Consider the following 21669-nt stretch of genomic DNA (forward strand, 5'->3'; position numbering starts at 1 on the left):
CAAAATTCATTTGAAGCTATACAGTTGATTTTTTTACAGCTCATGAACACGTAACTTGACTTTTTACTGACAGTCCTACCAATAAAAACTTTTATACAGATATATAGACGTCTACCAGATTCGACGGACCAACTTATACCCTAAGTTAGATTTAAAACTTTGCGAGTCTTGCTATCGGGCATATTATGGCGCATGTATCCACCTACGATCGTTTAATAACAGCTTTCATTTTAAACCCCGAATGTGCTTTATAGATTCACTAAATTCATTGCGTTTAATTAATTTTTTTATTATGTTTATTAATTATGTTTCAGAATAAGGTTGCTAGGAAAATATTTGGGGCTAAAAGGGATGAAGTTACAGGAGAATGGAGGAAGTTACACAACGCAGAACTGCATGCATTGTATTCTTCATCTGATATAATTAGGAACATTAAATCGAGACGTTTGAGATGGGCAGGACATGTAACACGTATGGGCGAATCCAGAAATGCATTTACAGTGTTAGTTGGGAGGCCGGAGACAAAAAGACCTTTGGGAAGGATAATATTAAAATGGATTTGAGGGAGGTGGGATATGATGATAGAGAGTGGATTAATCTTGCACAGGATAGGGACCGATGGCGGGCTTATGTGAGGGCGGCAATGAACCTGCGTGTTCCTTAAAAGCCATTTGTAAGTAAGTAACTTGTAAGTATTATGGTTTATTTAACGACGCTCGCAACTGCCGAGGTTATATCAGCGTCGCCGGTGTGCCGGAATTTTGTCCCGCAGGAATTTTTACATGCCAGTAAATCTACTGACATGCGTCTGTCGCATTTAAGCATATTTAAATGTCATCGACCAGGATCAGGAACGAACCCGCAACGTCCAGGACAGAAGGCCAGCGTTATACCAACTGTGCTACTGAGGCCGACTCATTGCATTTATTTTACTCGAAATATCTGAGAGAATTTTTAGCGTTATTCATAATTTATTAATATTTCCTTATAGATGTATAATTTTTCAGTAAGACTATATCATAACAGAAGTTAGTGAGGTCAGCAACACCGATAAAGTAAAAACAGAGCAAAATTCACAGATAATAGCAATAATACACAATGAAGAGCACCAAGTACACGACGCTGAAGACCACGAAACTGACTCGATCCAGCAGCTTGCCAGCGATATGCCAGGTCGCTCCTCCGAGTTCGGAGACGGGCTCCACTTCTCCTGTTTCAGCAATCTGAAATGTCACACAATTGTAATACGAACTGACATGAGAATATCTCTGTAATATATGCTAATCTAAGATCTAGAATATAGTTATTTATGTATTAAGGGCGGTGAGTAGTTTTTACTAGTCGAGGACAAGCTTGTAGGGGGGAGTGCAATTAAATATTCCAGGACTAGTGAATTCTACTTATGCCTAACTTACGAATTGGCGTATGCTTTTTTTCCAGTCCCACATTTTACGTATTAAAATATAATTTAATCATTTTACATGATTTAATACCAGAACTGTTGGGAGGATCGTCGAGTTTTGGGTATTATTTTTGTTTGTTGCTATGCGACTATTGAATGAAATATATTTGCATGTAACACAGGGAAGTAATGTGACTTAGAATAGAATAGAATAGAATAGAATAGAATAGAATAGAATAGAATAGTTTTATTTTCGCTGGCAGAGTTAAGGCCATAAGGCCTTTTCTTCCACTCAACCAGCCTTAATCAATACAATAATGACATACATATTTAAATTATGAATATTTACAATACACTAAAGATTCTCCAGTAATATTCTTCAGTTAAGTTTTTAGTACAGCCATCGATGTAGCTCAGTCGGCAAACTCCCTGGCCTGCTGATCAGGAGCTACGCTCGGGCTTGGGTTGGATCCCCCCATTTGATCTCATTGATTGGTTTCTTCCGAGGTTTTCCCCAGCCGTGGGACTGATGGCGGGTGATCTATGGCGAGTCCTCGGCCTCTCTTCATTTCACCCCCGTTTGGTCTGATTATCTGGTTGGGTTTTTTCCGAGGTTTTTTCCAACCATAAGGCAAATGCCAGGTAATCTTTTGGCGAATCCTCGGGCCTCGACTCATCTCATCTCACTACATCTCGCCAAAAATTGTAGAAAATTGCAAAATTGTAAAAGAATTGTAAAAATTGTAATTGTAATGTTGTAAAATTTTGACTTGTTCTACATCTTAAAGCTTAATTGCTAATGTAAGATCTATAGAATGTAATAAATGAAATGAAAAAAATGAAATATTCGTAGGCAGACATTAGAGGTTCCTGTTCTTACCGTGCGAGGTTGTGGTAGGAAGAGCAACAGCTGTCCAGTTCGATTTTCCTGCACTCTCTTAGCGACAGCAGTCACCCAGCTGGGAGGCGCAGTACAACGGGACGATGTCCATCGAACAAGCAGCGTTATAACGAGGCAGGACCCGCATATCATCAAGGAGTCTCGATAGAACACCACTGCACAGTATGGCAATCGTTATCACTTCATTACCTTACTGACAGTAACAATTGAAACATTTAAACAGAATGTCACAAAAATTGACAGACAAACGAATAGGTCATATTACGCTTAAAAATTTGAGTCTGTACCGGTGTGTATAGCTGGCGCCAGCGTTTTTGGCATGTGTCCTAGATATATAGTGCCCAGTTTGTGAGCATGTCGATAGTGTAGCTGAGAATGGTACCACTTCATATACTGTACACGTCGCATCAGCCATTTGCCAAACACAGTTGTTAGACTGACTGCGGCAAATGTAAATCACTCGTACTTAACGTTCCCATTACTTATTTCACACGCCAAAAAACGGTGACGCGGACTGTACACCACAGGCGATATCCCAAGTGCCATCACTTTATCAAATGAGGAGATTTCGTTCAAAACCTGCTAAATGCATAATTTTAGATATTGAGAAAAATGAGAAAATTACGCATCTCAGTAACCGTGCGTAACGCAATTATTTTTTAATATAAATGTGCAAACATACATTCTTTTCTATTACAATTCAAATTGTCAATAAATTCATTCATTTGGTGTAGCAGACAATGATTTTTAATTGTACATTAAGCACGGTTTGCAGCGGAGTTTATATGCAGCATAAATTAAATTAAATTTACAACAGTATATTTTATTGAATGACATAATGTGGTTAATTGTTATAAAATTGTTTCATAAGACAGTACTATCTTTGACACTAGAAAGACCGTATCAAGGCTTCACAAATTGCACGGGATTTATGTTACTTGCAAATGGCTTTTAAGGAACCCGGAGGTTCATCGCCGCCCTCACATAGGCCCGCTATCGGTCCCTATCCTGAGCAAGATTAATCCATTCTCTATCATATCCCACATCCCTCAAATCCATTTTAATATTATTCTCGCATCTACATCTCGCCTTCCCCAAAGGCCTTTTTCCCTCCAGGATTCCAACAATACTCTTCATGTATTTCTGGTTTCGTCCATACGTGCTACATATCCTGCCCATTTCAAACGTCTGTATTTATTATTCCTGAAGAATACAATGCGTGCAGTTCTAGGTTGTGTAACTTTCTTCATTCTCCCGTAACTTCATCAGTCTTAGCCCCAAATATTTTCCTAAGCACCTTATTCTCGAACACCTTTAACCTCTGTTCCTCTCTCAAAGCGAGAGTCCAAGTTTCACAACCATACAGAACAACCGGTAATATAACTGTTTTATAAATTCTAACTTTCAGTTTTTTTGAGAGCAGACTGGATGACAAAAGCTTCTCAGCCGAATAATAACAGGCATATCCCGTAATTATTTTGCGTTTAATTTCGGCATTTATGTTAACGTCTTTAAGTAAATCCCGAAAAGACAAAGTATATGATTATGTCTCGTGACCAGAATATTGTATGAAATGGAAATATAAAAACTGGAAATTTATCTTTTGAAGAGGTGGAAAAATTCAAATACCTGGGAGCAACAGTAACAAATATAAATGATACTCGGGAGGAAATTAAACACAGAATAAATATGGAAAATGCGTGTTATTATTCGGTTGAGAAGTTTTTATCATCCAGTCTGCTGTCAAAAATTTGAAAGTTAGAATTTATAAAACAGTTATATTACCGGTTGTTCTTTATGGTTGTGAAACTTGGACTCTCACTTTGAGAGAAGAACATAAGTTAAGGGTGTTTGAGAAAAAGGTTCTTAGGAAAATATTTGGGGCTAAGAGGGATGAAGTTACAGGAGAATGGAGAAAGTTACACAACACAGAACTGCACGCATTATATTCTTCACCTGACATAATTAGGAACATTAAATCCAAACGTTTGAGATGGGCAGGGCATGTAGCACGTATGGGTGAATCCAGAAATGCATATAGAGTGTTAATTGGGAGGTCGGAGGGAAAAAGACCTTTGGGGAGGCCGAGACGTAGATGGGAGGATAATATTAAAATGGATTTGAGGGAGGTGGGATATGGTGATAGAGACTGGATTAATCTTGTTCAGGATACGGACCAATGGCGAGCTTATGTGAGGGCGGCAATGAATCTCCGGGTTCCTTAAAAGCCAGTAAGTAAGTAAGTATGTTAACGTGTTTATAGGCCTATATTTGATGACTTTTATATACGTACACACTGTATTATTAAACTTACCTGAAAAAATGAAATCTCTAGGAGGAATGTGAAGAAAGTTACAAATGTACTTAATTTAAAGGACAGCGACAGTTCATTTTTACAGGTAGCAACTATTGTAATATCGAAATATGCAATAACGAGTTTCTTAAATTTTTCCTTCTTCTATTTTATAAATAAATAAATAACTAAATAAATAAATTAATTAATTAATTAAAAAATAAATAGATAAATAGATAAATAAGTAAATAAATAAACAAATAAATAAATCCAAGTTTATGTTGAAATGAGTACTTGTAAATTATGTTTTCTTCAGTTAGAACAAAATATTTTTTTTTCATTCATTAATTGTATTCTTAATATTGTAGTTGTAATTCCCTGGTAGAGGGGAAGAGAAGGCCTGATGACCTTATCTCTACCAGGTTAAATAAATAAATAAAATAATAACACTGTAGAAAGACTTGCTGTTACATTACTAAACGAAAATCATGTACGTCTCTAACGACCTTAAAATATGCATTCTTATTATTTTACAGTTGCATTAGATAGATTCTGATATGGAATATCAATACTAACTTCATGCATTAAGCAGGTTTTGCAGCGGAGTCTTACTTTTATACGTTTTTATATATGGAATTATATTAAAATTGGATAACCATAGTTACTACATTTAGCAGAGTACGTCACAGAGTATCTTATTTATACATAACTCAATTTCATCAAAAACTGCATTAAGCAGAATTTGAACTGGACCCTCTTAAATGTTAAGTAAATAGCTATTTGAAATAAGTCTGTGAAACATATTATTAATTGGTGACTTAATTGCAATGTTACCTATGAGTGGACAGCTGTTTCCATTCTCGTAGAGCAGAAGGCTAATGAACTGAAGGTACAGGATGTGGCAGACGAGGATGCTGCTAAGCAGTCCCAGACGTGCCCCACTCTCCGCCTCGATCCACGAGGAGGCCAGGGTCAGCATGCTGAGTACTGCGTACATAAGCACATTACCTAATTTTTAACATGAACAAGTTATGCAAAGTGCCATCCCGAATTGCCATATTCACAGAAATACTTCCTTAAATTCCTCTTCCACCACAACCTGTTTTAACTCGTTAGGGAACATGACTAGAGGCGGTTTTGTAACTATGCTTAACACATTAATTTGAATGCTGTAAAATACAGGGACATCATTTTATTTTTACTCAATTTTTATTCTACTTGAGTTTTTGAATGTACTTCACTCCCACCCCTTCTACTAATGAAGTTCAACCGTCCTCCACACAGATCCAAGACCGCATATACAGTCATAGTAGCCTTACGGTCATAGTAAACAGTACGTTCCAAAATATGTTCGCGTTTTCCAGTGACGAAAGAGCTTTCAATATTGAATCATTTTCGCACAGGTACTGTCGTCCATTTGCCTACGTCGTATCCCGGTTTCCCCCACCTGCTTTTATTCGCCAGCTAGTGGTTGGACTGTCGTCTTAGCTCTTTTGTGAGAACATTAATTTCTGTTAGGAATTGGACGTCTACGTAATATTATACAACTGTTTAAAACAACTTAAATAAATGGGCCTCGTTAAGTAATTAACTGTTACGTGATTTCCTCCCTTTCTACGACCCTACGACATAACCACTTGGACGGACAGTAGATAGCATGTCTGAGTAATTTTATCTTTTCGGATCGGGCAGAAGTGAAGATTGAATTTACAGTACGTAAGGTACTCTTTTATAGAATAGTTACAGAACTATTTCAACATGAGTTACTAGTTACAAGGACGAAACTGGTAATTGGGATTAGGTACAATAGTATATAGTGCGATAATATACACATTAGAGCTGAAGCCTGTATCGAAATGAACGGCCACCATTTTCAAAAATGTGTTTAAATATCCAAATTATGATTATTTTTCAATTTAACTTTTCATTCTCTATATTGTACGCTGATGTGTTGTAGACAGTATAATATACACTGCATAATGAATACGTCCACATGGACAGCTCAGTTAGTGAGTAAAAACACTCATTATTAATACTGTACTGTATTTTGATTAAACAAAAACCTAATGAAGATGATCGAACTCAAAAACAGCGATATTTCCTAGTTTGCGTAAATGGATGAACTACTTTTCTTCCCTCCTATACCTAGTAAAGTGATTTGTATTTTACGCCAGTATCATCGAACTCCAGTCTTGGAAGGGGGAGCAAGCGGTGTTTCCGGTTCTAGACCTTTAATCCAAAGATATAGCCAGGTTAATATTAAAAATGTTAGTAAAAATAAAATGATGCCCCTGTACATTCCCTAATTTCTAACATGAATAATTTCTGAAAATCTCATTCACGAAAATACTTCATGAAATTCCTCTTCCACCATAACCTGTTTTAACTCGCTGGGAAACATGGCTAGAGGCGGTTATGTACTATGCCGAACATCTTAACTCGAATGCTGTAAACATATTGATTTCAGCTTCAAAGCATTGTCATACATGTTAGAATGAGACTGTATTAAATCCATTACCTTCGACTTAATTGCAACTTTCATCGCATTTTGCAGCAAGTTCATTTTAGACCATATCTGTTTAGAGTGTATCTTAATATCAAAAACTAAATATTTTTCTTTCCTAAAATTCCTGGATTGTCATAATACAGTATATTTATTTTCCCTTGTCTTTTAGCATTAGAAAAATATTATCCCGGAAATTACGTAAAAATATAATACCTGACAAGTTGTGGCTGGAAAAAAAAAATAGGTTACAAGGAAGAAAACGAGAATGTTTTACCGAGTGCAGGGATGACGACGATGGCCTCGTAGGTCGCAGAGCGTCGGGCCAAAGAGAAGGCCAGTTCCAGATACTCGTATGTAGAGTTCTCGTACTTCTCCGTGCGGGGTCTTATGTCAGCCTTCAGCACCGCCCATTCTTTATTCGGCTGGTACATACTGAAAATCTGAAAACATAATTACTTCTTTAAATCGAGTTAATACGCCATTCTTTCAACTATTTTCCCTAGCTAGTCTTCTACTAGATCCCAATTTGTGAGTATAGTAGGCCCACAGTCTACTATATACAGTCACGAAGCTTGGTGTGATTTTTTGCATTTCTCACGATAGTTGCTAGCCGCTTGGAGCGCTGTGAGTACTAGGAACAATAGACTGTGTCACTGCCATCGTGATCTAATACAGGCCGTAAAGGCAGACCATGTGACTCGCTTAACCCGATCACGAAGGGCGGCGTTTCAACCATATAAATTAATTGGAATGCATAAAGAGTAACATATATTTCTCTAAAATGTAGTGTAATTGCATTAATAAAATTTAAAACAATGATTAGTAGACACTTCAGACATAATTCCTTGCGAGTTAATGTGTAATATTTTTGGTGTGAAAATTACGTTGTTCGTATGTGTAATACCTGCCTTTATTTCGATTAAATATTGCGAAATTATTGTACATTCATTTATGCACGATTCAATAATTTTCAGTTACACCGCACGAATATTTAAATATGTTGAAATTATAGGTTATGTTTACTGTAGAAGTTGCCCATTTCTGTCTAATTTTAGTGGTCTCCAATGCCCTGCCACTACATACAGTATGTATGTTATGTCATATGGAAAGTATAGGTTATGTTTATTCCTATATTCGCAATTATACATTATAATTAAACATAATATCATGTATAACACCCGTCACATTCTATTTGTCTGTATTTTAATGCTACAATTGAGTACTGAATTATTGTATTTATCTACTACCTAAGGGGCGAAGTAACACAATCGTACATTTACTAATTTCATAGGAGTGGTATGGTAAATTTTCTGTCTACAATTAAGGGAGGTAGATGTGATAAATTAAAATCACAATATAAATACGTTTCTATTGAACCTCAAAATAGCTTCCATTCTAAACTTAAAATGTTGATGCGAACAGATTATGTTAACGTGCAAAATTCTCTTCACATTAAAATAACACAGTTTTGTAATTATTTCTGCAACATATTATGCAACAAGAAGTAAACGGAACTTATGGACATATTACACTAAATAAAACTTAGCAATGATACGCAATAAAGTTGTAATATAATATTTCACTGAGCTACATACACTGAAATAGAAAACCCGAACATACATTACGGCCTGGTCTAGATCGAAAAGGCATTGACTGTGCCGTATTTCGCTTTGTTGTGAAAAGTTGTGTAAACTGTGAAATGTTCGTTATTGGTTGTAATAACTGTAAATGACTAAAATACAATAATTTGAATACTAATATGGGACAAGGAGACGTTTGTGGTACTATAAATATTGTAAGAAAAAGAGGTCAGATTTATCCTTCATCCGAAAAATCCAGGAAGGTGAGTTTATAAAATATAATATATACTTTATGAAAATAATATATAAACCTTATGTAGTTCGATTAATTAAAATGTGTCTCAGTGAAACATACAGCAGAGTCCGTATAGGTCAGTTTCTATCTGATGCTTTTCCAATTCACTGCGGGCTAAAGTAAGGAGATGCACTATCACCTTTACTTTTTAACTTCGCTCTAGAATATGCCATTAGGAAAGTTCAGGATACAGGCAGGGTTTGGAATTGAACGGGTTACATCAGCTTCTTGTCTATGCGGATGACGTGAATATGTTAGGAGAAAATACACAAACGATTAGGGAAAACACGGAAATTTTACTTGAAGCAAGTAGAGCGATCGGTTTGGAAGTAAATCCCGAAAAGACAAAGTATATGATTATGTCTCGTGACCAGAATATTGTACGAAATGGAAATATAAAAATTGGAGATTTATCCTTCGAAGAGGTGGAAAAATTCAAATATCTTGGAGCAACAGTAACAAATATAAATGACACTCGGGAGGAAATTAAACGCAGAATAAATATGGGAAATGCGTGTTATTATTCGGTTGAGAAGCTCTTATCATCCAGTCTGCTGTCGAAAAATCTGAAAGTTAGAATTTATAAAACAGTTATATTACCGGTTCTTCTGTATGGTTGTGAAACTTGGACTCTCACTCTGAGAGAGGAACATAGGTTCAGGGTGTTTGAGAATAAGGTGCTAAGGAAAATATTTGGGGCTAAGCGGGATGAAGTTACAGGAGAATGGAGAAAGTTACACAACACAGAACTGCACGCATTGTATTCTTCATCTGACATAATTAGGAACATTAAATCCAGACGTTTGAGATGGGCAGGGCATGTAGCACGTATGGGCGAATCCAGAAATGCATATAGAGTGTTAGTTGGGAGACCGGAGGGAAAAAGACCTTTAGGGAGGCCGAGACGTAGATGGGAGGATAATATTAAAATGGATTTGAGGGAGGTGGGGTATGATGATAGAGACTGGATTAATCTTGCACAGGATAGGGACCGCTGGCGGGCTTACGTGAGGGCGGCAATGAACCTTCGGGTTCCTTAAAAGCCATTTGTAAGTAAGTAAGTATTTCACATTTCAATACTGGAAGGAAGGTGTTAATTTTTTCAAAAGAATACGATATCGAAAGTACAATAGGCCTACATTTTATCGTCTGCTGGGGAAAGAGTCTGTGATGAGGCGATAGTAGCGATCCTGGTAGTGAGCAACTATCTATGGATGTATATTTCAACTATGTTTGCATATTTAGTAAGTATTGAGCTTCGTGACTGTATATACTAGACTGTGGTAGGCCTATCTGTATTAAATTGATCTGAGATCAATCACACAAATAATATACCACATAAACAAACATGTAAGAAGAATATTCGCTGCGACAAAAAATTGTATCGCTGATTTAAATAATTGTGAGGTTATGTACTGTCAATGAAATTGGTGATAGCGGGATGGTATATTGGCGGGATGAAACCGAGGATTCACCATGAAATCACCCGACATTATCTTAACAGTTAAAATCTAAGAGAAAAAACGCGATGTATGCAATAGGACATCGTACCGCAAATTTTTACGTGGCGTTTTCCTTTCACAACCAAAAATAGTATACCCATGGATTATCAACAGTAATTCACTCCGTTTCACTGGAGGTTTCGATTTCTCTTGAGAAAATCAAAACTCAAGTGAGATTTAATTGACTATTACACGATTTAAAAAAAAGTATATAAAGATTAGAAGAAATAAAGTACTCTAATACAATAAAACATTAATTGACTTACTAAAATTCTATTTCACCAATGTTAGCTTCACCAAAACATTTGAAAGGAGCAGCCATTTTCAGTTGACTATGCGGTAAACAAATGACGATCGCAAAACATGTTTTATTGTACCGTAAAGAATTTGCAGTTTGAAATGTTGGCTAACAAAGAAACAAATGCTAGGGAAATGATAAAAACAAACAAATGCTAGGGAAGTGATAAAAACAAATAAGTACGGGAAGTGACAAAATTGTAGCAATAAAAGCCATGATTGGTATAAACACGTTCTTCCGTACCGTTTTATTGGTAAAAAGTAGTATGACGTATTAAAAGTGTAATAGTCAACAGTAATTTCACTAGAGGTTTTGATCTATCAAGAGAAAATCAAAACTCGAGTAGTATTTAATTGACTATTTCACGATTAAAAGAAAGTATATGAAGATTAGAAGAAATAAAGTACTCTAATACAATAAAATAATAATTGACTTATTAAAATTCTATTTCACTGATGTTAGCTTCACCAAAATGTTTGAAAGAAGCCGCCATTTTCAGTTGACTATCTATGGCGGAAACATAGTACAAAATGAAATAGAAGAATTGGAAATTTATCCTTTGAAAAAATGTAAATATTCAAACACCTTGCAGCAACAGTAACAATAGTATAAGTGACACTCGAAAGCAAATTTAACGTTGCATAAATATGGGAAATGTCTGCTATTATTCGGTTCAGAAGCTTTTGTCATCCAGTACGCTCTCAAAAAAGCTGAAAGTTAGAATTTATAAAACAGTTATATTACCGGTTGTACTGTATGGTTGTGAAACTTGGACTCTCACGTTGAGAGAGGAACAGAGGTTAAAGGTGTTCGAGAATAAGGTGCTTAGGAAAATATTTGGAGCTAAGGGGAATGAAATTACAGGAGAATGGAGAAAGTTATACAAATCAGACCTGCACGTATTGTATTGTTCACCTAACGTAATTAGGAACATCGAATAAATTCAAGGGAAAAATTGTTCTGAGGCCGGGTATCCATCCCGAGACCTTTGGCTTAGAGCACCAACGCTCTTACGAACGGAGCCACCCAGGAACTTCACCCGACACCGCTTAAATATTTCCCTTTTTATCCACATAACTCGAGTGGGCTCACAAGACGCCAGAAACCCACAATGAGTGTTCACAAACTCTGTGTCACTTGAACCTGTGGTTTTCCATTAACGTACATACAGTAACGTTAATGTATGGCCCTCAAGATTCCCTGATTTAACCGCCTGTGACTATTATCTCTGGGGATCATTAAAAAATAAAGTGTATACAACGACTCCACACACTTTAGACGAACTTAAGGATAACATTCGCCAAGAGATCAATTCAAACGAAGGCAGGCAGTTCCAGCATCTCCTTTAGAGTCATGGGTGAGTTAATAACTTTTAAAGTGCATTAGAATTTATTAGGCAGTCACTCTAGCTTGCTAAACATCGGGCTCTTGTAGTCTATTGCCAGGTCGGCGGGAAGCGATAGCTTATCGGCCGAGCGGGACCCCATCTCAGCTGTGATGCCGCGATATAAAGAGTGCTAAGGAAAAAGTATCCAATATTTTAGGAGGTGCTAGTATGCATCAAAACAAAAAAGTCTAATAAACATGGGTCCTACAACACATACTTTCTGAGATCTGAACACTTGTTCATAGGAGGTGCTCAATGTGACGTCAATTCATGGCAATGCATTCCTCTGGCCTTCGGCGTAAGGAATCACGCACTCTTTGAATTGGCCTGGTTGTTCTTGATAACCAAAAGTCTAGGGGATTTAGATCTGAGGAACGAGCAGGCCTAGATGTGGGGCCTCTCCAATCAATCCAGCATTTCTGAAATGTCAGCGTCAGGTGTTCACGCTCATTGCGGAAAAATGTGCTTCGGTGCCATCGTGCATGAACCACATCTGTAGTCTTTGTTGACATGGCACATACTCCAGCTACATTAATTACAAAACCCTGATAACGAGCCCCAGTTAATCTCTGTGGTAGCACGTATGGCCTTAATCTATCGCCAAGAACGCCTGCCCATACGTTGATTGAGAATCGGTGCTGATGTCTTGTTTCTTCAACTGCATGGGGATTTTCATCAGCCCACAAATGCTGATTACGAAAATTCACAACACCATCTCTGCTGAACCCCTCTCATGTCTGCAACCAAACTTTTCTTTTCAGTATTCCTTGCGACGTATCAGTATTCCATGCCAAGGGTGTCAACTACGGTATGATTATCAGGCAGCCTGTTGTATTGTAGGGCAGAAAAATGCATTGTCATAAATGGTCGTCACATTGAGGCACCTCCTATGAACAAGTTGAACAAGTGTTCAGATCTCAGAAAGTATATGTTGTAGTACCCATGTTTATTAGACTTTTTTCTTGTTTGATGCATTCTGTCACCTCCTAAAATATTGAATACTTTTTTAAACACTCTTTATAGATGATCCAGTATTTTAAGAGCGTACTTGGTTGCTTCCCTACCCGTCACGACTCACCTCGTCACCCATGTTCGACGCGAGGAGCTCCAGTTCGTCCTCCGGGAGCCGCCAGGGGGCCATGAGCGCGTCGCACACGTGGGAGTCGTAAGGCCAGTGAGTGAGGTCGGACTTGCAAACTGTGTGGAACGAAGACCTGGAGAGGCAGCTCACGTGACCATTGTGGAACAAGGTGCAGAGGATGTCCGGCGAATACAGCCGGTCGCTCACTATGTTCCTGCAACACGAAAGCTCCACTCACTGCTTATACTGGGTGTTCATTTCAAAGTGTGTCATGACGTCACTGTTGTGAGTCAGCGATTTAAAGCGAGTTTCAGCTTTTATGTCAGAGAAGTGGCGTTCAATCTGAACTTGAGAACGTGTACGGTATAACTTGAACGTCGTAGCAACAGATGGCGGTCTGTACTGTCTGTGTACTACCATAACCTCTTTCGAACTGTGTTTTTTGCGGGCAAGTCCTACGCAGGGTATCTGTTATCATCGGTTGCGTACGGCAACATTCCACAACACAAATCAAATGCTCCGTGTCCATGTTCACCGTCGAAGTTAATGTCAACAAATACGTACCGGTAAGTAATCGTCTTAACCCTCTCCCCATATCCCGACAGTAAGAAAAATCCCACCTCAGTACATGTTTCCAAACAGTTCACATTCCTGCCACTACCGGCGTTACCATACGTATCGGTAAGTACTCTTCAGAATGAAAGCCGTACTTGCTAGGCAACTTCTCTGACACATAGGTAATACACCTCTGCGGAAGTGTAGGAAGATTGAATTCTCTAGGCTCATCGACTAGCCACATGACGGCATACAGCGAGCCACGACACACTTTGAACTGAACAAACAGTACAGAGCGTTCGAGCCAAGACGTCCTCCACTACCATGAAAACTGGTTGGCGGGCGGGAATGATGCGAGTCCCAGTGTTATACATCTCGCTAGTTACGGCACATTCCCACCCCACGGCTCTCAAGCCAGTATGCAGTGCGTCTCTGCTGTGCGCGTTTGTGTTGTGATGTACTGTGTACAACAATGTGTAAGCTTTCGTGAAATATACGTGGAGAACCTGTTGCTGTAAATTCAGACGTCGTCTCCCCGATGGTCCTGTGCCAAATAAGGAAACAATATATAGACTCGTAATAGTATATTGCGATGCAAGCATTTTAACAGACTCGAGGAAAAGTTAGAAAAGACGAGACGAAATCGAGTCTTCTCCATTTCAGACATTCTGTTATGCACTTAACACAAGTATTGCATACTATTTTTGGCCGATCTTATGAGGTTAGGTACAGCTTACAGCAGTAAAATTATTGGAAATATTCAACATTTTTTTTCCTTCATTACTGTATCTTGTACAATAATGATAATTGGTATGTGTAAAACACTGTCCTTCTGCTATATGAAACAAAAAGTTTACGATTTATACTTTTTTTTTTTCAAAATTCAAGACAGTGGCAGTTCACCATGCAGTGATGAAGCGTTTCTCTCATGACTCATAAACTTGTTAACTTTTTCATGTTCTCTCTCTTTTATTTTATTGCTGAGACTCATGTTTACAATATCATGCGCTTTCAACTACATTCCTTAATAAATAGTATCTTTTTTATTTTGTGTTAATAGAAAATACTGATATTTGACCATTTTTTTTAATTAATTTATTTTTTATCAGACATTCTATTAAAGATAGAGAAGTGATTTTGCATCATATTGTAGATATGACATGCATAAATACACACAAAAATTTCATCACAGAATGTTAGATACTTTTTGAGTTATGAGGGAAACGGTTCATCACTGCACGGTGAATTTTGAATTTTCAAAAAAATATATAAACACTTTCTTTTTAATCGTAAAAATATTTTTATCGTATAGCAGAAGGGCAGTGTTTTACACATAACAATTTTCACTATTGTACGAGATACAGTAATGGACGAAAAAAATGTTGAATATTTCCAAAATTTTACTCCATTGAGCTGTACCTAACCCCTTAATAAAAAGATAAATTATATTATTAATCATTTTTAATTTAAATAAATAGTTTGGTTTTTGACGCTAACATTTTCATGTGTGATCTTTCTAGCTGATTGTGTTATTTGTTTGCTGAAGTGTATAATATTGAATGAAGGAAGGATGCGCACAAATGTTGCTGTACATTGAAGGTGCTTGAAATAGCTCTGTAGTAAAGAATCCAAATGTGAGGAAAACTGGTTTTCTATATTAATTTATCGTCAACTACCGATTCGTTATTTCTTACTACTAATTACATATATTTTACAGTAGATTCACAGTACTTTATTCGAAGTTAGCTTACATGGTAACCCATCCAATCTGCGGCATCCATATGGTGTTGCTTTCGGCAGGAATATTCTTGATATTCCCGTAGTCTGATGGATTCCACTTCAACCGTTCATCATACCAATACTGTAAGAATAGTGTTGAAAATTACAACTTAAATGCACTTAGATACTGTGCCAACTGATTGGAAAGTCTGAAAATATTCAGTAAACATATAAACCTTTAATTATTTAATGAATATAGTTAGATTATCAAGGAACGGAAACTAAAACCACATTACAGTATACTATTCAATCGATTATACCATCCAGACACATTATTTGCAGACGATTTAGTGTTTATAACGAGCTCAGAAGATGATCTTCAACGTTCGGTCCACTCTATCTACCAAATTGCAGAAAATTAATGACAATAGAAATGTCAACAGCAAAATCTAAATTTGTGGCCTTTTTAGGAAAAGATTCAGTTCGTAGTAAAATTGTCATTAATAATAAAATATTGAACAAATTAAATTATTTAATTACTTCGGATATGAAATCGCATATGAAGAAGATTAAATACCTCAATCAAAAATTCATTAAATTCAACAGAGCAATGGGAACTATTAATAACATTTTTAAACCAATCACATTACAGAAACACAAACTCACTAGAATCTACAAAACATTAGCCAGATCTATACTATGCTATGGCAATGAAGCCTGGACAGTTCACAGTGTGGATATACAAAGATTGACACCGGCAGAAATGAAATAATGAAGATCTCAGAACAATAAGTGGGTTATCGACCAAATGTGGCATTTTCGGATTTCCAAAACTTACTTACTATTCCCGCCTCATAGAATCAGAATCTGTCATTGGTTCCCTCATAAACCGGTTTGTAGTATTAGAAACTGAAGTTCATCTAATATGCTGTTCCAAAAAATAAAGTGAATAGAAACTTTGCTTTTGCTCTCCTGAAAAGTTGCCTTTTGGCTCGTAACCCACTTATTGTACTGAGATCTTCAATTTATGAGACGCACAGCAGGCTACTCCACAATAGATTTTAAGAGAAACTCTGACATCATGAAAGAACTACAAGTTGATAGATACATAGATTATACATACAAAACTATAGAAGAAATTGGAAATCTCATGTACAAGATCATGTTAGGAACACCAGTTAACATAATATCTAAATACAGAAATCCTACGTCAAAAGCATGACTTACAGCAGCCATTTTGTTTTATTATAGATTTATTAATTTGTCCTACAGAATAATACCTGTAACCAAGGACCCGGGTTCGATCCCCGGCGCCGGAGCGAATTTTTCTCCTCAAATATAATTTTGTTTTAATAATAATAATAATAATAATAATAATAATAATAATAATAATGGTTTATTTTAACTGGCAGAGTTAAGGCCATTCGGCTTTCTCTTCCACTCAACCAGTATGATAGAAAATTACTACAATGATATGAATATAACATAATTAATACAATACAATACAATTCAAAGCAATACAATACTACAATGCAAGAAAATATAACGCATAATTAATATAATACAATGACAATTATTTTCATCTTCACTACACCAATAAAATAATTATGTAATAATAATAATAATAGTAATGATAGTCATACTTAAATTAAATTAAATTATTAAACTCGATCACAATTATAACTTCAATTTGACTGCGCCCGTAAGAAATCGTTTAGCCTTTTCTTGAAAGTGGTTATTGTCTGGCAGCCCGTAATCTTCTGAGGTATAGAATTCCATTCACGGGGGACTGAGACAGTAAAAGAGGATGAATAGTGGGATGTTCTATGGGCAGGTATTGCTAGGATTTGGCTCTCCCGAGTTAAACATTTAACCCAACTGAAAGTAGATTGTGAGAAATGCATATAGAGTGTTAGTTGGGTGGCCGGAGGGAAAAATACCTTTGGGGAGGCCGAGACGTAGATGTACATATTAACCCTGAGTCTATTAACTTCAGGTTAAAATTTTAACTTGTCCTTGCTACTGATGCGTTTCACCAAGCCTTTCCGGCAGAGAGTTAGCTAACACCGCTTTAAGGCCCGTTACACACTTGAAGAGATCTCGCTAGCGAGAAAAGTGTAGCGAAAAACAGGCGAAGAACCCTCCTCCACTCACTTGGCGAGTTGTCGCTATGATCATCTATGCACTGTCTTCATGCAGAGAGTAGTTTTCTGATTGTAGTAAGCACACGTCGGGGGGAAATAGTACAGGTTATGTATATTGTCGTACTTTACAAATGATGTACGAACGCCACTATGTTGAATCTGAATCTTCAGATGATGAAGAAATGAAGTTATATGAACATACTTTGTTAATGAAGATTTATTAAATGTACATACTTAGACTTCAACAAATAAAATTTGATAACACGATCTCAAGGGGAAAAAATGGAACTCTCTGCATCAAAATCCACAGTTAATTCCCGATTTACCACGAAAATCGTCTGTAGCTGCATTTAGATTGGCAACATGCCATGATTGTTTGGCCAAACACCTGCATAGAATTGGAATATATCAGTCCCCTAACTGCCCATTGTGCAACTCAAACCAAGAAATGGATTCGGAACACCTCAAAATCTGAGCTTCAGTGACTGGCCATGATAATATCTTTGAAAAATATTGGAGTGCAAGAAGTCAAATGATTTTATTGTCAAACGCCTGGCATTAGAAAACAACAACAATTTTGTTAATGAAAAGAAAGTAGATGTTAACGTAACTACAAGCTTAACCCCGTATTAAAACAAACTTTTGTTGATGAAACAGAATTTTAGTCAAATCTAGAGGTAAAATTGTATAACACGAGGTTAAGTTTAAATCCCTGTTGATGAAACCGGGCCTTAGAGTTTAAAATACACAGAAAATTGAACATTTCAACAAAGTAACACGCGTAGTTTCAAGGTCAGCAATTTCGGAAGTGTAGTTTTGTTTACGACGTGTCGCACGGAAGCTTCTAGCAGCGGGATAGCAAGAAAATGATCGCTCTGTATGTCATTGTAAATAGTAATCCAAAAAGGATCAAACAGTATGCGAGTAGCAACAAATGCAGAATTATAAACAATATTCCAATAACTTACCATCCACAGTCCAAAATACACTCCAATGGTGTCATATTCTTCATCCTGAAACAAAAAATTATTATCATGGATTACTATCAACCTGTTTACATAACTTAGTTTTTAAATTTGTCGAATATTCTTAATAGCTAACTAGATTTTTTCGAAGAAGGAAGAATCAAGTTCTCATTTTGATATTTAGGTATTAACATCCGAATCATTACTTTTTCCAGCAGCATTGCAGTTTTCCAGTTGCCGCACTGTGTGATTTCGAAATCTTGAGAAAGGGACCTCTACCTCCCAGCTCCCTTTACAAATTTAGTTTCTGAAGGAGTACTTACAAGGATAATGTGTCTCAGGAGTAAGTGGAGGAACACTTCTGTTCTGTTCCTATGGTTCTCGTTGTCCTGCGGTCTCACAGTGATGTCATAACCGCACTTCAGTTTATTCCTTAGGCGAGTTTCGTCCGTCACGGGAGCCTGTCTCTTGCACTCTCCGTCGCACCACCCTGTATAATACATGAACACGTCATAAGAATCTCTTGTAAGATAACACAATAATAATAATAATAATAATAATAATAATAATAATAATGAAAATAATAATTATTATAATTATAATTATAATAGTAGTAATAATGACAATAGTAATAAGAACAGTAACAATAATATTTAATAATAATAATAATAATAATAATAATAATAAAAATAAAAATAATAATAATAATAATAGTAATAATAAGTGATAATGCTAATTATAATAGTAATAATAATAGTGATAATATTAATATTATTATTATTATTATTATTATTTTATTATTATTACTACTATTAGTATTTACATTCATTTGAATTGATTCGTTAGTGTTCTTTTTGAGCTTTTCTGTATCATGTATTTTACAGTTATTTATTCATTTTGTCATTTTTATTTGCATTTGTCTCTAATTTTATTAATTATTTTATGCACTGTTTTTGTAATTCCTTGTTCATTGTAAATATTGGGCTGTTGTACAGCACACTAAAATATTAGTAAATAAATAAAATAAATAATAATTTACTCATTATTATTAATAGTAAAAGTACTTGTTTGTTTGTTTGTTTCTTTGTTTGTTTATTTATTTATTTATTTATTTATTTATATATTTATTTATTTATTTATATTTAATGAGCTGTACAACAGTCAGTGCCAATTATAGTTCAGCACAAAGACAATATAACAAAAACATTAGCAATGATATAAATTACAATAAAAGTACAATGGAATAATTAAAATAATAACAAGTAAATAAAATGATAATTGCAAACGAAAGAATGGAATCATATAAATAGTATTACAAAGATATACAAGATGAGAATATTATAATACATATCTCAACAAAAGGCATAAATTAATAACAACTGACATAAAACTCAAAAAGTATATACTACACATTACATGGATCCAAGTTCAATCCATACAAGTTAGCATACTTTATACATCTGCAGGTCGGAGAAAAAGAGAGATTTAGAATTTATATTATAAAATTTTTTATGAAATCTTAAACCCTTAGCAGGAATACGAAGACTGATATTGCTTATGAATGATTCACAATCAATATCACCGTTAATGATAATAATATTATTAAAATAATAATAATAATAATAATAATAATAATAATAATAATAATAATAATAATAATAATAATAATAATATGTAGTAATTATAACAATTTATTGCAATCCGATTATAAAGAATCACGTACATAATAATAATAATAATAATAATAATAATAATAATAATAACTACCTTGATGTAGACACGTGGCCAAGAAGAGCAACACAATCTTTATCCAGTACATAGCGCGTTGCTACTCATCGATTCAACAACGTTTTGGTGTCCGATAACTTACTCATACGCCCCTCTACTCAGTACACGCCCCCAACCGCATCTATGCTGATCTTAACGGTCATTCCAACAACATATGAACAGCTATTACCATCATAATTGCCATCATTATTACTATCTCCATTATTATTATTATTATTATTATTATACCCTTATCATCACCACCACCACCACCACCACCTCCACCACCACCACCACCACCACCACCACCACCACCACCACCACCACCACCACCACCAGGGATCTGTTTTACGAAAATACAAGTTACAGGTCTGCAAGTGCACTGGTAAGTGCAAGTTACAGGCTACAGGCGTTTCTTAATTTAGTAAAGGACTTGCTTGACTTGAAAGGAAAAGAAGCTATTTAAGAAAGCCATAGCTTCTACAATGTAGGTAATGGCGATATTTCTTTGTTCATATCACCGCCCTCTGGATTATAGTAACTGGCAGTGGTAGTTATAAATAATTATTATAAACAATTGCTATTGCTGTAAGCTGTAATGTAGAAATACATTCTAAATTGGTTATTGTAAAGGAAATTCTAGAGAAAAGTATTATTTTGTTTAGAGCTTCTTCTGAAAAGCTTACAGAACAAGACAAATTAATTAATTATATGTAACAGAACCTACAAACTGTATTCTACCCGCTGACAGACATGAATAGGACTTGTATAATATTGTCACTACACTGGTAGCCTAAGACTTGCACAACTGTAATGAAAAATTGGTGACCGCTGACAGACATGCATGAAATTCACCTATAACCTGTACTTTATCTCCTTCACTTACAAGTGCATAAGTGTAGTTTCATAATACAAGTTTTACAAATTATCAATATATTCATGTATAACTTTTAACTTGTACTTTCATTTTATAGGCCCCAGGCCTCTCGACTGTCCCGATCAGAACTTGGATTAGCTTTACCGGAATTGATCCTTGCATTTAGGTTGTTTCGGTCCATTGTGTATCCTATGGGATGATTTTTCAAGTCCGACAGCTGGTATGGCTGGTATTCGTAACTTCGATGCTGATAGGTGGGCCACCCTCTGCCCTAGTAGAGCCAGGTCTCATCCTCAAACGAATACTACTAATTTCCAGTACCAAAAACTCCGTATTACTCTCAAAACTTCATAACTACCGGTACTTCACATGATGACTGAATTCTCACTCGGTCCCA

At 35.9% G+C, this 21669-nt stretch overlaps 1 protein-coding gene across 1 annotated transcript; it reads right to left on the bottom strand.

Annotated features, from left to right (window-relative positions):
• Positions 1–932: 932 nt before the first annotated feature.
• Positions 933–20539, bottom strand: LOC138696869 (neuronal acetylcholine receptor subunit non-alpha-2-like). The gene is made up of 9 exons (XM_069822323.1): positions 20396–20539; positions 18952–19118; positions 18632–18676; positions 15552–15661; positions 13243–13459; positions 7377–7542; positions 5431–5583; positions 2283–2458; positions 933–1223 (listed from the first exon to the last, which is right to left on the bottom strand). Exons 1-9 carry the CDS (start codon positions 20445–20447, stop codon positions 1074–1076), a joined length of 1236 nt encoding a protein of 411 aa, XP_069678424.1. The 5' UTR covers positions 20448–20539; the 3' UTR covers positions 933–1073.
• Between the last annotated feature and the right edge of the window lie 1130 nt (positions 20540–21669).

This window comes from Periplaneta americana, chromosome 3 (genome assembly GCF_040183065.1).
Source record: "Periplaneta americana isolate PAMFEO1 chromosome 3, P.americana_PAMFEO1_priV1, whole genome shotgun sequence".
In the NCBI taxonomy this organism is placed as follows: domain Eukaryota; kingdom Metazoa; phylum Arthropoda; class Insecta; order Blattodea; family Blattidae; genus Periplaneta; species Periplaneta americana.

Excerpts from the sequence above, each read along its gene's own strand:
- LOC138696869 (XM_069822323.1), bottom strand. The coding sequence starts at position 20,447 with ATGTACTGGATAAAGATTGTGTTGCTCTTCTTGGCCACGTGTCTACAT. Across the intron at positions 19,119-20,395 it reads GGCCACGTGTCTACATCAAG|GGTGGTGCGACGGAGAGTGC; the intron begins GTAGTTATTATT and ends TGTATTATACAG. Across the intron at positions 2,459-5,430 it reads AAACAGCTGTCCACTCATAG|TGGTGTTCTATCGAGACTCC; the intron begins GTAACATTGCAA and ends CATACTGTGCAG.